Source organism: Nerophis ophidion, linkage group LG21 (genome assembly GCF_033978795.1).
Source record: "Nerophis ophidion isolate RoL-2023_Sa linkage group LG21, RoL_Noph_v1.0, whole genome shotgun sequence".
Classification (NCBI taxonomy): Eukaryota; Metazoa; Chordata; class Actinopteri; order Syngnathiformes; family Syngnathidae; genus Nerophis; species Nerophis ophidion.
In genome coordinates, this window is record NC_084631.1 from 26,105,571 (window position 1) to 26,120,558 (window position 14,988).

Genomic DNA, 14,988 nt, shown 5'->3' on the forward strand with positions numbered 1-14,988 from the left:
GGTGGGGCTTCAACCGGGAACCCTCAGATTGCAGGATTGGCCACTCTCCCAACTTCGCTATGCCCTCTTTGTTACAGAAAATGGCCAAAAAAATAAAATTAAATTAAATTAAAAAGCAATATTTTCCCACAAAATATTTCAAAGTGTAATATTTGGACCCTTAAATAGGCCAATTATTGGCAACATTAATTTTGATTTATTATTATTTTTTGAGCAATGATTAAAATTAAAAAATAAGAACACTTAAGATCTCAGGGATTCAAAACGGGCTCACTCATAAAAGGTTAAAGAATGAGTAATACATGTATATGGTTTTTTTTTAACTACTGCTTTATAATTGGATTAAACATGGTCATCATTTTTGTGCTTTATGCCATTTTTGACAACAAAAACATTTGTTTTTATATGGCAAACACCCAAAATATGTAATGTTTCCCTATAAGTGGAATACTTGATTTGATTGATTTGAGCCTTCAATAGGTCAATAATAACAACATTGATTTTGATGTATTATTATTTTTGAGCATTTACAGTTTTAAAGAAAAAACATTCTTGTCTTATTTGTGTCAACATTTTAACTTTTTCATTATACACTCTTTATTCCACTTGTTATGTTGTATTTGTGTACTCGTAATTTTACAATTAAAAATTAGCTGTTGGCCGCAAACACTTTGGACACGTTTGCTCGAGTCTTTTATTTGTGTGCATTCGTGGGCTTTTGGTTAACACATGACCAAAAAGGGGGAAATGTTTGCAAAAAAAAAAAAAAAAAAGCTGAACTACATTTTCCAAACATATTTTGGATCAAAGAAAAGAAAGACTTTTTCTACATCCGAACGGCAGCACAATTCGCCATTGCACGCCTTAGGGTACATTTTACGCGCATCCAAACGCTCGCAAAATTGACCTGTCCGCTCTTCCCGGCGCCCTGCAAAAGAAAGAGGGGAAAAAACGGCGCGCCTTCCTCTCCCCTTTTAAGCCTCGACGATGTCCACGTCCTCAAAAAGAATGGATCTAATTAAATCGATGCACTCGTCATCACGGCGTAAAGCCCAGCCAAACAGTCTCTGGCGGTGCGTGGTGGCGCAGAGGAGGCTGGGAGATGCAAGAAGGAGAGGGATGGGAGTCAGATTGGGTTTCTTGTCTCTCATTGGCCGGTGGGCTGACTTTTGACACGCAGACCCGGGACCCTCCTGCCATATAAATAGGCCTGATGGAACTTTATTATTCTAGCATCACGGCTGCAGGCTTCTGCTCAGTTTGGAGTTACTAGCGTCACCTCAACTGTATGCCTGTTTGAAGGTGGTTTAAAAACAGGGGCACAGCAGCACAAGGAGTCTGCATGTCTGCATAGACATGCTCAGCTTTGTGGATACTCGGATTCTGTTGCTGCTTGCAGTAACTTCATACCTAGCAACATGTCAATGTAAGTGTGATTATCTGCTCTTTTTTCTGATGGATATTTACACCCACGCTGCTTGAGGATCTTTTTTCTTCCTTTGTTTGGAACTTACATTGAACTTGAATACAGCTCTGCTGGTTTACATCATATATATATATATATATATATATATATATATATATATATATATATATATATATATATATATATATATATATATACATATATATATATATATATATATATATATATATATATATATATATATATTTATATACGTGTGTGTGTGTGTGTGTGTGTGTGTGTGTGTGTGTTTGAAAAAGAGGAATGCAATGGAATCTTCTCTTTTTATTCCCAGGGATACGATAACTCTCATACAAGTATATCATGCACTCCTGAAGAAAAGTTTGTTTTCGCGTGAGCCATCGAAATGAGTCATATTTGCATCCGTTTTAGTGTGTTGTTTGTCCAGTCAAGAGATTTGGGGCGTTGTACTTATTGTTCCATCCAGACCTCATGAGATGAAGGTTTACTATAGGAAAACTGCAAGGGCCCTCCCTGGTGGTCATTGCTGCAAACTACACCTTAGAACCCCAATTAAGTTATGTTTTATAAAAAAAAGAAAAGTAGATATAATACCATTTTCACTATGTGACGTTGTTTTTTTAATCATGTGTTATTAAATTAATTATTAGTTTAATCAAAATCAAAATTTCGAACGTCATCCTTTATGCTTTCATGCTATTTACATACAGATATATCCATCCAGTTCTACCGCTTACTCCCATATATATGCTGTTAAATGTAAATTTTGCACATTTAAACGAACCAGTTAGCGCAACAGTCTGACGTCACCTGGTCCGCCCATTGGCGCCACCTTGTGGTGCAGATAGCACCCGACGCTTCATAGTTCACTGGGGAGGTCCTGTACTGCTGAAACCCATCCAGAATCATCTGGTCCATATTCAAAGATGCATCATATTGCAGCACTGTAAGACATGACACATACATTAGCACCATGTTGAAACAGATTTATCGCCCAAATGGCATTTGACAAGATACATTCATCAAATGTTATCCAACGTTGTAGTTGTTGTTTGCAGGCTGACTATATGTGCATCTACAAGGATTCTTCATGTTCAGGACTGTTAGCCAGTCTGGAATGCTTAGATTTGCATTGTTGTTGAGGACATTATGAAGTAGGCTCCTGCAACAAGCACATTCCAAACATCTGGATGTTAACATGCAGGAAATAGGATTAGTTTCTTAACAGCAGGTTTTGTTTTGTTGCTTTAAAGTTGCTTGTGTTCTAATGGAATATTCCCTTTTCTCCCCTCCCGCTGCCTCCTCTTCACCTGCCTCTGGCCACAGACTCGGTTAGTACATGCATGCATGCAAACATCAAACACAAGGGGGATTTCGAGTACGCGTTACCTTCCGAAGGAGACCTCTCTGACGGTCCTGAACAATTTGAGCAATCTCAAGGAGTCGCAAACTTGTGCCCCCTCTTGCCCAAAGTTATTCCTCCCATCTGTCCTCGGTGTAGGTGAGGGTCCGATTGGTTAAAGGCTGTCAGTGAAAGCTGAGGCGCCCACTGGGGGCCTGCAAGGCACAAAGGAGCCTTTCTAAGGGGCAGCAGACTTCTTCATCACTTTACATTCAGGGATGGGATCTGATCTCAGACCAGCTAACCAAGCCTATCCACATTGAAACTCACAATTGACATTGCCCAAATTTGTCAACAGCATCTTCACTCCAATGTCTGCATTATTAGCACACTAAAGCACTCGCAAGTGAACTCTCATGCTAGCCAGTCCGCACATGAGCGTTGCATCTGAGTGATCCTTGAGCATTATTCCACAGTCACACATGAAGACTAAAGAAATACATTTCCATGACTTTTATGGTCTTATCTCTGGCAGAATGAAGATGAGCACATAATCTCGTTACACATGACTGCATGGCATAAGCAGAGTCAAGACAAAGTCAAAGGGCACTGAAAATGTGTCCTAATTCGCTTGTGCAAGTTTGTTTCTATACATACGTATATGCTCACGTCCAGGGTGCTATAGTCCGGGCTATTTTAAGTAGCTAAGAAAGGAAAGTGGAGAAACATCTGCTAAGTCCTTGATGCTGACTGAGTGCTTTTCTTGCTGCAGGGCCCCCGAGGAGACAAAGGACCTCGAGGTGACCGGGTGAGTTCAAGTGAATTCAATTATTTGAATCCCCAAACGTGGACTTTTTGGGCGTTGGACCCAGACTTTGTTGACCTTCCAACCTCATTAGCTGTGCTCATTTATGACCACAACTCACCGCCATATTTCTCTCTTCTCCAGGGTCCCCAGGGACCTAACGGAAAAGATGGAAAACCCGGACTCCCCGGCCCCGCTGGCCCCCCTGGACCCCCTGGACTTGGAGGAGTAAGTTGACATTTGTCAAAAATGGGAAAAAATACTTTTGTGTGCGATCACCAGGTGCAAACTTGCGATGCACCTGTCTATACTAAAAGACTTCCCCTGCTCAAAATCATTTATCTGACACAATTTTTTTGTCCTTTGCAGAACTTTGCTGCGCAGTATGATGGCGTTAAGGCTCCTGATCCCGCTCCTGGACCCATGGTAAGGAGCCCTCTATGAAACAGAAATATTGCAGCACATTACACTGTTTGTTGAACCACACTCATGATTCCTTCTTCTCAGGGTATGATGGGAAACAGAGGCTCTCCCGGACCTCCTGGACCCCCTGTAAGTTCACTCAAGTCCCAGTTGAACCTGACTGTGACTGACTGTTACATGTCTTATTTGTCATGACAGGGTCCTCAGGGACACACTGGACACCCTGGTGAGCCCGGAGAGCCTGGACAGACTGTGAGATTTTTTCTTATTGCAAAACAACCGCAAAATACTCCTTATGTTTTGGAGAACACTGATTATTTTGGTCTCAGGGCCCTGTTGGTCCTCGTGGCCCCCCTGGACCTCCTGGCAAAGCTGGAGAGGACGTAAGTAAACATTTTCTCAACAATAAGTACCATCTTGAATTAAATGGATTTGTTCACTTCCAGGGAAACAATGGCAGACCTGGCAAGCCCGGAGACAGAGGTGTCCCCGGTTCTCAGGTATAAGTCCCACACCTCAGCAGACAATTACCTCTCATTTAAAGAACTCCTCTCACAAATATCGTGTGTTATTAACCGCAGGGTGCTCGTGGATTCCCCGGAACCCCTGGACTTCCTGGAATGAAGGGACACAGAGTGAGTCAAACGCTGACCAAAAAAATCAATAGTCAAATAACTCAGGCACATAAATTAAAATGGCTTCCCTGTCATTGCCTTTTGCTTGCTGCAGGGTTACAATGGCTTGGATGGACGCAAGGGAGAGGCAGGTTCCGCTGGAGCCAAGGTGAGAAAGCAGCGATCAATAGACAATAGTCATCCTAATGCTGGTTCCTTTTCTGGTATTTTACCGTTCTCTCTTTCCCGCTCCTTCCAGGGTGAGTCCGGTGCCCATGGAGCTGCTGGAAGACCCGGACTGGTTGTAAGTGTCGCATCCAGCATGGACACCCAACATGCCCACAGGTGTTATTGTCTCTCACGTGCTGTACCTCATCTAGGGACCTCGCGGTCTGTCTGGTGAAAGAGGTCGTGCTGGCCCTGCTGGCCCTGCTGGTGCTCGGGGTGCCGATGGCAACACCGGACCCGCTGGTGCTGCTGTAAGTAGCTTTCTAGAGTAAAAAGAAAAAAGACAATTTTGGGGTGATGCATTACGAAATTTTTTCTCCACAGGGACCCGTTGGTGCTGCTGGTGCCCCAGGTTTCCCCGGCGGTCCCGGACCCAAGGTAGGTCTCTTATTCTCTTTCTCACTGGTTGATGCGATCATCTGTACATGTATTGATCATGACGCATTTGCTCATTGACAGGGAGAGGTTGGAGCTGCTGGTGCCTCCGGTCCCTCTGGACCTCAGGGAGCAAGAGGAGAGCCTGGTGCCAATGGTGCTGTTGGCCCCGTCGGTCCTGTTGTAAGTACGCTTTTTTATTGTATTCTTATCATTCAGAAATGTTCCCTTGTCTTTTTACTGACATTGAGCTGATACATGTACAATTGGATTTAAACTTATTGACGAGTACACTGAGTTGTTTGACTTATTATCAAACCATTTCTTCCCCCCTAGGGTAACCCTGGTGCTAATGGCCTCAATGGAGCCAAGGGAGCTACTGTAAGTTTTCTGAATATCTTCCTCACAAGACTGATATTCAAATAATTTTGGGTTCACAATGGTGCTGTGCGAAGTGGTTATCAAATTTGTGTCGTTTTTAGGGTACCCCTGGTAGTGCTGGAGCCCCTGGTTTCCCTGGATCTAGAGGAGGACCTGGACCTCAGGGACCTCAGGGTGCCGCTGGTCCCAGAGGCTTGGCTGTGAGTTCGCTTGCACACAGAAACACACCTACATAATATTGTGTATTGGTATTGAACACTTCCGGTTGTGTTTCAGGGCGATCCTGGTGTTCAGGGCTTGAAGGGAGATGTTGGTGCCAATGGCGAGCCTGTACGTTGGAATCACATCCATGTTTTATGACAGTATTATTTTATTTTATGTCTGGATAATTAAATGTCGTTATTGTACAGGGCAGCGCTGGACCACAGGGAGCCCCTGGCTCTCAGGGTGAGGAGGGCAAACGTGGACCCACTGGCGAGGTTGGTGCCAGCGGCCCTGCTGGTGCCCGTGGATCCAGAGTGAGTGGTGTTACCAACATCGGCACCCATCTTTTTTTCGTCCTCTCCTCTGACAGTGGTGTGGTCGTGTCTCCTCTAGGGCTCTCCCGGTAGCCGTGGAATGCCCGGTGTTGAGGGACGAGTCGGCCCAATTGTAAGTGGGGCATCACACATGACGTAAAAACCTGCGCCTCAGTTTTATGACGTACTCCCTTGTGCTTGTCGCTTATAGGGCATGCCTGGTGCTCGTGGTGCCACTGGTTCTGCCGGACCTCGCGGACCCCCTGGAGATGCTGGCCGTGGTGGTGAGCCCGGACCTGCTGGTCTTAGGGTGAGTACTAAAATATATATCCTCCAGAGAACCAGGGTCCTCAGCAGTGGACATTTGTGTTATGTATAACACAAATGTTATGTATTTCTGACAAGAGAAATACACAAAAAAAAATGTCCACTGCAGACTGTAGCTCTGGTGCCACAAATCGATGGCTCATCAACATTCTACTCCTACATCCCAACAGGGTCTGCCCGGAAGCCCAGGAAGCTCTGGACCCACAGGAAAGGAGGGACCTTCTGTGAGTGAACTTAGAGAAAGTTTGATTAATGAGTTCAATCCTTTCTCCTTGTGATAACGATTTTCATTACTTCCCGTTTCCTTCTGTAGGGTCCTGCTGGACAAGATGGCCGCACCGGTCCTCCCGGACCAACTGGACCAAGAGGCCAACCCGGAAACATCGGCTTCCCTGGACCCAAAGGACCTGCTGTAAGTAGAAACAAGAACTAGATATGCTATATAAAACCGTTGTCAAACTTAGCGCCCGGAGGCCAGATCTGGCCCGCCAAAAACCTGGTAATGTTTTTGGCGGGCGCTACATGCATATTTTGACAGAAAATATGCATGTACTGCAGGCAATTGTGTATCATACAAACAATATCATATTGTCATAAATACCAAACATTTTTTTTGGTGAAATGAAAATAAATGGTTAAATATCTGCTTGATTTATAATTTCAAAGAAAGTTAGCCATAACTTCGTATGTAAAAAAAAACAATGCTAAAATACATCATGAGGCAGCTATACACTAACTGTCATACTTTTTTACTCTTACAAGCAGCCTTTTTCTGGCTTGTCTATAACAACGAAGTTGACAAATAAGAGCAGTATATAAATTAGAGGAGCATATCTATGGACAATGCATAATAAATGTCAACTAAGTCACATGTTTACCTCTTTTAGGGTGAGCTCGGCAAACCTGGAGACAAGGGAGCTACCGGAGCGACTGGACTGAGAGTAAGTCAGATGACTGACTTGGTGCAATATTAATTATGAAGAAGTAGTTATTGAATTGTGTGATGTCTCATTGTGTAGGGCGCCCCTGGACCTGATGGCAACAATGGAGCCCCTGGCCCCATGGGAGTTGTTGTAAGTATTCTTGTGGTTTAAAGCTTTTATTTGGACCATGATCTGCTATTGTACTTGGTACGTTTTTTTAATAGTGCTTTGCTCTTTCCGACTGCAGGGCGCTCCTGGTGAGAAGGGAGAGCAAGGACCATCTGGAGCTCCTGGTTTCCAGGTTTGTTGGGAGCCGTCAGTCAACCTTATCTTTGTCTCATTCACCTCTATAGATGGGATCAAATGAGTTTTTTTGCATGAATCAATGGTAAACATGGGTGTAAGCATGATCAAAATAAGCTAAACAATGACCACGATTTGGCACCAAAGCTGTCGCTCAACATTTTTTAGGGTCTGCCTGGTCCCGCTGGTGGTGTTGGAGAGGCTGGCAAGCCCGGAGACAGAGTAAGTAGTCCTAATAAATAATATTTCATACAGTATAAATAACCAGCTAACCAACCTGATACGTCCTCCAACAGGGTATCCCAGGAGACCAAGGGGCCGCTGGACCCGCTGGTGCCAAAGTATGTGCTTTATTTTCCCAAGCATCACAATGACAATAACCAGCGAGCCTACCACTGACTCGCTTGTGTGCATTCTTGCAGGGTGAGCGCGGTAACCCCGGTGCTGCTGGATCTTCTGGACCTCAGGGACCTATGGGAGTCCGTGGACCTGCTGGAGCTCCTGGCGCTGATGGTGGCAAGGTAAGATAGGTTGTGGTAAACTAGTGAGGTCAAAGGTGAAGCAGAGGAGGCCTGACTCTTGGTTGTGCTTCAGTATGAATTGAAGTAACATAATGAGGTTTTTTTCTTATCCAATTCCAGGGAGAGCCTGGCGTTGCTGGACTTGCTGGTGCCCCTGGACACCAAGGACCTGGTGGCATGCCCGGAGAACGTGGAGCTGCTGGTCCCCCCGGAGTCAAGGGAGAGAAGGTCTTCACCAAATAACAAATACATGGATCTTCCATAGCATTTTAGTGGTATGTTGGGTTTCAACTTGTTTTCTTAATTTTTGCACAGGGAGAGGTCGGACACAAAGGACCCGACGGCAATCACGGCAGAGATGGTGCCCGTGTAAGCACAGCTCTCATCCTCAAGCTCTTAATACACAATTGTCAAGAGTGCAGGTTTATAATTTTTCCACCTTTCCTACGTTCTAGGGTCTCCCTGGACCCGGTGGGCCTCCTGGACCCACGGGAGCCAATGGTGACAAGGCAAGTTGACCACAGAAGCTACTGGAATGTTTTATATAAGCATAAAATATTCAAAAACCAGGAAGTTGCATTCATATCTAATAGTTTTGGTTTCAAACTGTCAATATATACTTGTATTAGTACACACTTCATTGTAAGTCTTATTTGCAGGGTGAGTCTGGATCCTTCGGACCCTCTGGCCCAGCTGGAGTCCGTGGTGCCCCTGTAAGTTGCGATTGTTAAAAAAAAAAATCAACCCTTGTGTTGTTTTGAAATGTATTGCTGAGGGTGGTTGTTTTTTTATTAACATAGGGCGAGCGTGGAGAGGTTGGACCTGCTGGAGCCCCTGGATTCGCTGGACCCCCTGTAAGCCAACACACGTATAGGGGCAGGAAACACTTGTACTGTATACGTTTTTAGAAACTATAGTCAAACCTTGCTACTGCTCCACCTAACAGGGCGCTAACGGTCAGACTGGAGCAAGAGGAGAGCGTGGACCTGCTGGAGGAAAGGGAGATGTTGGCCCCTCTGGCCCTGCTGGCCCCGCTGGACAATCTGGACCTGCTGTTAGTATTCCTTTGATTAATTTTTAGACCAATGTTTTTTTATCTTGGAATTGTACAGATGTCATTAAGTCATCAGGCGTTCGATACGGAAATAAATGTGATTATTTACCTGCCTTGCAGGGTCCTTCCGGACCTGCTGGACCCACTGGTGGCCGCGGAGACAATGGTCCTCCCGTGAGTATTAAAACATTCAGTATAAATTATTTGCTGCGCTGCAGAATTTATTGATATATCCCTCAGAAATACATTGTGTTCACTCACTCATATGACAACTACTTGTAACAGCTAGTTTTCATGTGAATGCCAGTTTTGTTCTTATTTGATGATTTTTTTTATTTTGAGGAAAGAATGAGCTTTTATTTTTTTGTTGTTAGGGTCTGACTGGTTTCCCCGGACCTGCTGGCAGAGCGGGACCTGCTGGATCTGCTGTGAGTACACTTTAGATCAGTGGTTCTCAAATGGGGGTACGCGTACCCCTGGGAGTACTTGAAGGTATGCCAAGGGGTACGTGAGATCTTTTTTAAATATTCTAAAAATAGCAACAATTCAAAAATCCTTCATTAATATATTCTTTGAATAATACTTCAAGAAAATATGAATGTAAGTTCATAAACCGTGAAAAAAATACAACAATGCAATATTCAGTATTGAAAGCTAGACTTTTTTGTGGACATGTTCCATAAATATTGATCATGAATTCAGATGGATCTCTATTACAATCCCCAACGAGGGCACTTTAAGTTGATGATTACTTCTATGTGTAGATATCTTTATTTATAATTGAATCACTTGTTTATTTTTTAACACGTTTTTAGTTATTTTTATATCTTTTTTTCCAAATAGTTCAAGAAAGACCACTACAATTGAGCAATATTTTGCACTGTTATACAATTTAATAAATCAGAAACTGATGACATAGTGCTGTATTCTACTTCTTTATCTCTTTTTTTCAACCAAAATTGCTTTGCTCTGATTAGGGGGTACTTGAATTAAAAAAAAAATTCACAGGGGGTACATTACTGAAAAAAGGTTGAGAACCACTGCTTTAGATCACTGACACACACACAAAAGGAAGATAATGGTACTTCAACCTACATGGCTCTTACCTCAAAACACTTGTATTTCAAATCAAATCTGAGTATTCCTCTCAGTACTGTCTTCGTTCCAGTTGCGGGAAAACAAAGCAATGTCCATCTCTAACTGTAAGCTATTGCTAGTGCAGTGGTTGTCAAATGGGGGTACGTACGCGTACCCCTGGGGGTGCTTGAAGGTATGCCAAGGGGTACGTGAGATTTTTTTTTTAAATATTCTAAAAATAGCAACAATTCAAAAATCCTTTATGAATATATTTATTGAATAATATATCAACAAAATATGAATGTAAGTTCATAAACTGTGCAAAGAAATGCAACAATGCAATATTCAGTGTTGACAGCTTGATTTTTTTGTGGACATGTTCCATAAATATTGATGTTAAAGATTAATTTTTTGTGAAGAAATGTTTAGAATGAAGTTGATGAATCCAGATGGATCTCTATTACAATCCCCAAAGAGGGCACTTTAGGTTGATGGTTACTTTTATGTGTAGAAATCTGTATTTATAATTGAATCACTTGTTTATTTTTCAACAAGTTTGTAGTTATTTTTATATCTTTTTTTCCAAATAATTCAAGAAAGACCACTACAAATGAGCAATATTTTGCACTGTTATACAATTTAATAAATCAGAAACTGATGACATAGTGCTGTATTTTACTTCTTTATCTCTTTTTTTTCAACCAAAAATGCTTTGCTCTGACTAGGGGTACTTGAATTTAAAAAAAATTCACAGTGGGTACATCACTGAAAAAAGGTTGAGAACCACTGTGCTAGTGTGTAGCATTCGCAACACAAACTAATGGCGGGTATGCTTGTAACTCATATGTTTGCTTGCAATTTAAAGCATACAAATCAGCCGAGGGTGACAACTCCTATCTCAAATCACTCTTAAGTTGAGGTACCACTGTACACACGTTTGATTAATCCTCCTCTTCCCTTCTCCCCTCTCAGGGTATTGTCGGCCCCCCTGGCCCTGCTGGTCCCGCTGGTAAGGATGGTCCTCGTGGTCTCCGTGGCGACCCAGGTCCCGCTGGTGCCAGCGGAGAGCAGGGTATGGTCGGAGCTCCCGGTCCTGCTGGAGAGAAGGGTTCTTCCGGAGAGTCGGGTCCTGCTGTAAGTTGGAATGCACTCACTCACCAAATGCTCCTGTCGTCTGTAATCATAATTCATCCTGTTTTGGGCTTAGGGTGCTCCTGGTGCTTCTGGAACATCTGGACCTCTTGGACTTCAAGGATCTGTTGGTCTTCCTGGAGCTAGAGGAGATCGTGGTACTCCTGGTGGTCCCGGTAGTGTTGTAAGTGTTGATTTCTGACACTAAAATATCTCTCTGCAGCATCTTTGGGACAAATAATCAAATTCCTTCATTTTGACACATCATAGGGAGAGCCTGGTAGAGTTGGACCTGCTGGTGCCACTGGACCTCGTGGTGCCCCTGGCGACATTGGCATGCTTGGTATGACCGGACCTCAAGGAGAGGCTGGACGTGAGGTACTGAGCTCTATTCAGTTCCATTTTGTTTTGATTAGGGCTTGGTGTTAACATGTATGCTGTCAAATTCACAGGGTAGTCCTGGTAATGATGGACCTCCTGGTCGTCCTGGTGCTCCTGGACTCAAGGTATTGTCCCCTCCCTACTTGATGTAGAGAAAATACTCTGTTCTTACCTTAACCTGCCATCTTCTGATGTTTTCAGGGAGATCGTGGTGACCCTGGTCCCGCTGGTGCCCTCGGACTGGCTGGTACTCCCGGACCTGCTGGACCAAGTGGAGCCTCTGGAAGACCTGGAAACCGTGGAGATGCTGTATGTTTTCCCACAGCAAGGTTTTTGTTCAACAGATTTCTGACAATTGATGATGTCTGTCTGTATCTATAGGGCCACTCAGGCCCCGCTGGAGCTGCTGGAGCCGCTGGAGCCAGAGGTGCCGCTGTAAGTAGAGCCTAGAATCTAAAGATCATTTTATGTATCATTGTGCTCCAACAATAACGTGTATGTACATGTTCTAGGGACCCGCTGGTGTCCGTGGAGAGAAGGGCGTTGGTGGAGACAGAGGAGAGAGAGGAATGAAGGGTCTTCGTGGACACCCTGGTCTCCAGGGAATTCAAGGACCTTCTGTAAGCTTTAGCATGAAGCTAGACCAAGGGCTATTCAACTGGCTAGCCGAAAATGACACCCTACCGGCAGTTCAAAACTTGGGAAACAAACATTTTTGTCGCAAATTCCTAACAAAAACTAGAGTGCCCCTGTTGTGAAGAGAAACTTGGACCATGTAAACATGTTCAAAGATCCTTGCATTGACATTTGAACCTTGCTGCAAACATAGAACATTGGGGTCCTAATTTGTGATTTACATAACTGAGGCGTTCCTCGAGGCTCTCCTTAAAGTCCTCTTCTTTTGGGCAGTTTTCTGTAATTCATGTAACGAAGGTGTTGCTGTAGTTTGTAGGATTCAGATGTATGGATCTTTGACTTTCTTTTTTTGCAGAAGGTCTTTAAAAACAGCAGAACACTTCTGTAACTGACAAAAAATACCTCAAAATCAAATATCCACTTTAAAGGACACTGGTTCTCCACAATATACAAAATAAGACTAATAGTCCCAGATTACGTTTGCCTCACAGTCAATAGCTTAATGGAAATGGGGCCCCCAAAACACTACAGTTGAATATCCCTAAGGTAAACTGTAGCTCGTATTGTTTATAATTGCTTACTCCTTCCAGGGAGCCCCTGGTGAAACCGGAGCTGCTGGTCCTAATGGACAGGCTGGACCTAGAGTAAGTGAAATGTTCTGATCCCTAGTCTGTTTTCACATATGTACTTGACTTTGATATTGCTCAGCATAACACAATGTATGTCTCCCTCTTCAGGGCCCTGCCGGACCCCACGGACCCCCTGGTAAAGAAGGTAGAGCTGGTGCCCATGGTAGCATTGGCCCTGCTGGTCCTCGTGGACCACCTGGACACATCGGCCCTGTTGTAAGTATATCTTCTAAAAGCTGACACACATTTTATATTCAGCATATCAAAGCCTTATCTTGTCTCTATTAGGGTCCCGCTGGAGCTCCTGGTCTTCCTGGACCTGCTGGCCCTTCTGGTGGTGGATATGATCTTTCCGGCTACGATGAGTACAGAGCTGATCAGCCCGCCATGAGAGCTAAGGATTATGAAGTCGACGCCACCATCAAGTCCCTGAACACTCAGATCGAGAACCTGCTCACCCCAGAGGGATCCAGGAAGAACCCCGCCCGCACTTGCCGAGACATCAAGCTGGGCCACCCCGAATGGACCAGCGGTCAGTTGAAAAACTTCTCGAAATTAGAAATTAATCGTGCAGCGAAACCAATCGACTGTCTTGCTTTCCTGCAGGATTTTACTGGATCGACCCTAACCAGGGTTGCATCAACGACGCCATCAAGGTCTTCTGCAACTTCGCCTCCCGTGAAACTTGCATCCATGCCCACCCTGAGAGCATCGCCAAGAAGAACTGGTACAGAAGCACGGACAGCATGAAGCATGTGTGGTTCGGAGAGACCATCAACGGCGGTACCGAGGTGAGAGAATAACTTTAGGGTTTATCGTCGCACCGCGGTCCAATTTTCAGAAAGTTACATGGCTATGTCTTTTTTGCAGTTCACCTACAACGACGAGACCCTCAGCCCACAGAGCATGGCCACCCAGCTGGCTTTCATGCGCCTGCTGTCCAACCATGCCAGCCAGAACATCACCTACCACTGCAAGAACAGCGTCGCATACATGGACGCTGAGACCGGCAACCTGAAGAAGGCTGTGGTTCTTGGCGGCTCCAATGATGTGGAGCTGAGGGCCGAGGGCAACAGCCGCTTCACTTTCTCCGTTCTGGAGGACGGTTGCACTGTAAGTATCGTTAGTCTCGTAATTCTCCCAAGCTTTGCTGAGCACCATATTGAAACCAAGTCTCTTTTTTTTCTCGTCTACCCCCCGCAGAGACACACTGGCGAGTGGAGCAAAACAGTGATTGAGTACAGAACGAATAAACCATCTCGCCTGCCCATCCTCGACATTGCACCTTTGGACATTGGTGGAGCTGATCAGGAGTTTGGTTTGGACATTGGCCCAGTCTGTTTCAAATAAGTAGACTCATGATAAATTAACACCCCAAAAGAGAGAAAGAACGAAAAAAAAGAAATCTCTGCCCCTTCTTTTCGTGTTTTTGTTTTTTTTAAATGCTGATTTCTCACTGCGCATCCACTTGCTTAAGATGGGCAACTATCGGAGAGGACTAAACGGACTGAAAGGAGCGATCGTGCAATGCAAATGAATACAGCAACCCAAAGGGACGCGGGAAAACACCTTGTTGTGGGACATCATGTCATCCTTTTGTAAAAAATCAAAGAAGTGTAATAAAAACGCTGAAAGTACGCATCACTTTGTGGTCTTTGTATATCTTCCAGAGAGGAGGTTTAAAACCACAATTTCCATGAAAATAAGGTTTGAACTACCTCATGCATGTACTTAAATAGGGAAAAACCAGGGTCCACATCAGAGATGTTTGAGCTTTTATGCTTCAATGGAAAGGTGCTCGGTAACTTTAATTAATCAATGGTGCTAATATTGTGGACCAAACCACTGGAATCTGTATTCCTTTGTATTGACC

The 14,988-nt window shown here is 44.2% G+C and overlaps 1 protein-coding gene across 1 annotated transcript; it reads left to right on the forward strand.

Annotated features, from left to right (window-relative positions):
- Positions 1-1,218: 1,218 nt before the first annotated feature.
- Positions 1,219-14,752, forward strand: col1a2 (collagen, type I, alpha 2). The gene is made up of 50 exons (XM_061882366.1): positions 1,219-1,430; positions 2,954-2,963; positions 3,562-3,597; positions 3,739-3,822; positions 3,964-4,020; positions 4,102-4,146; positions 4,216-4,269; positions 4,347-4,400; positions 4,464-4,517; positions 4,599-4,652; positions 4,747-4,800; positions 4,891-4,935; positions 5,012-5,110; positions 5,184-5,237; positions 5,319-5,417; positions 5,571-5,615; positions 5,717-5,815; positions 5,892-5,945; positions 6,026-6,133; positions 6,213-6,266; positions 6,345-6,443; positions 6,631-6,684; positions 6,774-6,872; positions 7,348-7,401; positions 7,480-7,533; positions 7,631-7,684; positions 7,855-7,908; positions 7,983-8,027; positions 8,109-8,207; positions 8,328-8,435; positions 8,523-8,576; positions 8,663-8,716; positions 8,867-8,920; positions 9,008-9,061; positions 9,154-9,261; positions 9,382-9,435; positions 9,636-9,689; positions 11,311-11,472; positions 11,546-11,653; positions 11,740-11,847; positions 11,922-11,975; positions 12,052-12,159; positions 12,232-12,285; positions 12,363-12,470; positions 13,077-13,130; positions 13,224-13,331; positions 13,404-13,647; positions 13,722-13,906; positions 13,986-14,228; positions 14,319-14,752. The coding sequence occupies exons 1-50, from the start codon at positions 1,357-1,359 to the stop codon at positions 14,463-14,465; spliced, it is 4,068 nt and encodes a 1,355-aa protein (XP_061738350.1). The 5' UTR covers positions 1,219-1,356; the 3' UTR covers positions 14,466-14,752.
- The last annotated feature ends 236 nt before the right edge of the window (positions 14,753-14,988 follow it).

Bases quoted from the DNA above. Each gene is read 5' to 3' on its own strand.
- col1a2 (XM_061882366.1), top strand. From the start codon at position 1,357: ATGCTCAGCTTTGTGGATACTCGGATTCTGTTGCTGCTTGCAGTAACT. The intron at 5,111-5,183 runs GTAAGTAGCTTT...TTTTCTCCACAG, and splicing joins CCGGACCCGCTGGTGCTGCT to GGACCCGTTGGTGCTGCTGG. The intron at 7,909-7,982 runs GTAAGTAGTCCT...GTCCTCCAACAG, and splicing joins CTGGCAAGCCCGGAGACAGA to GGTATCCCAGGAGACCAAGG.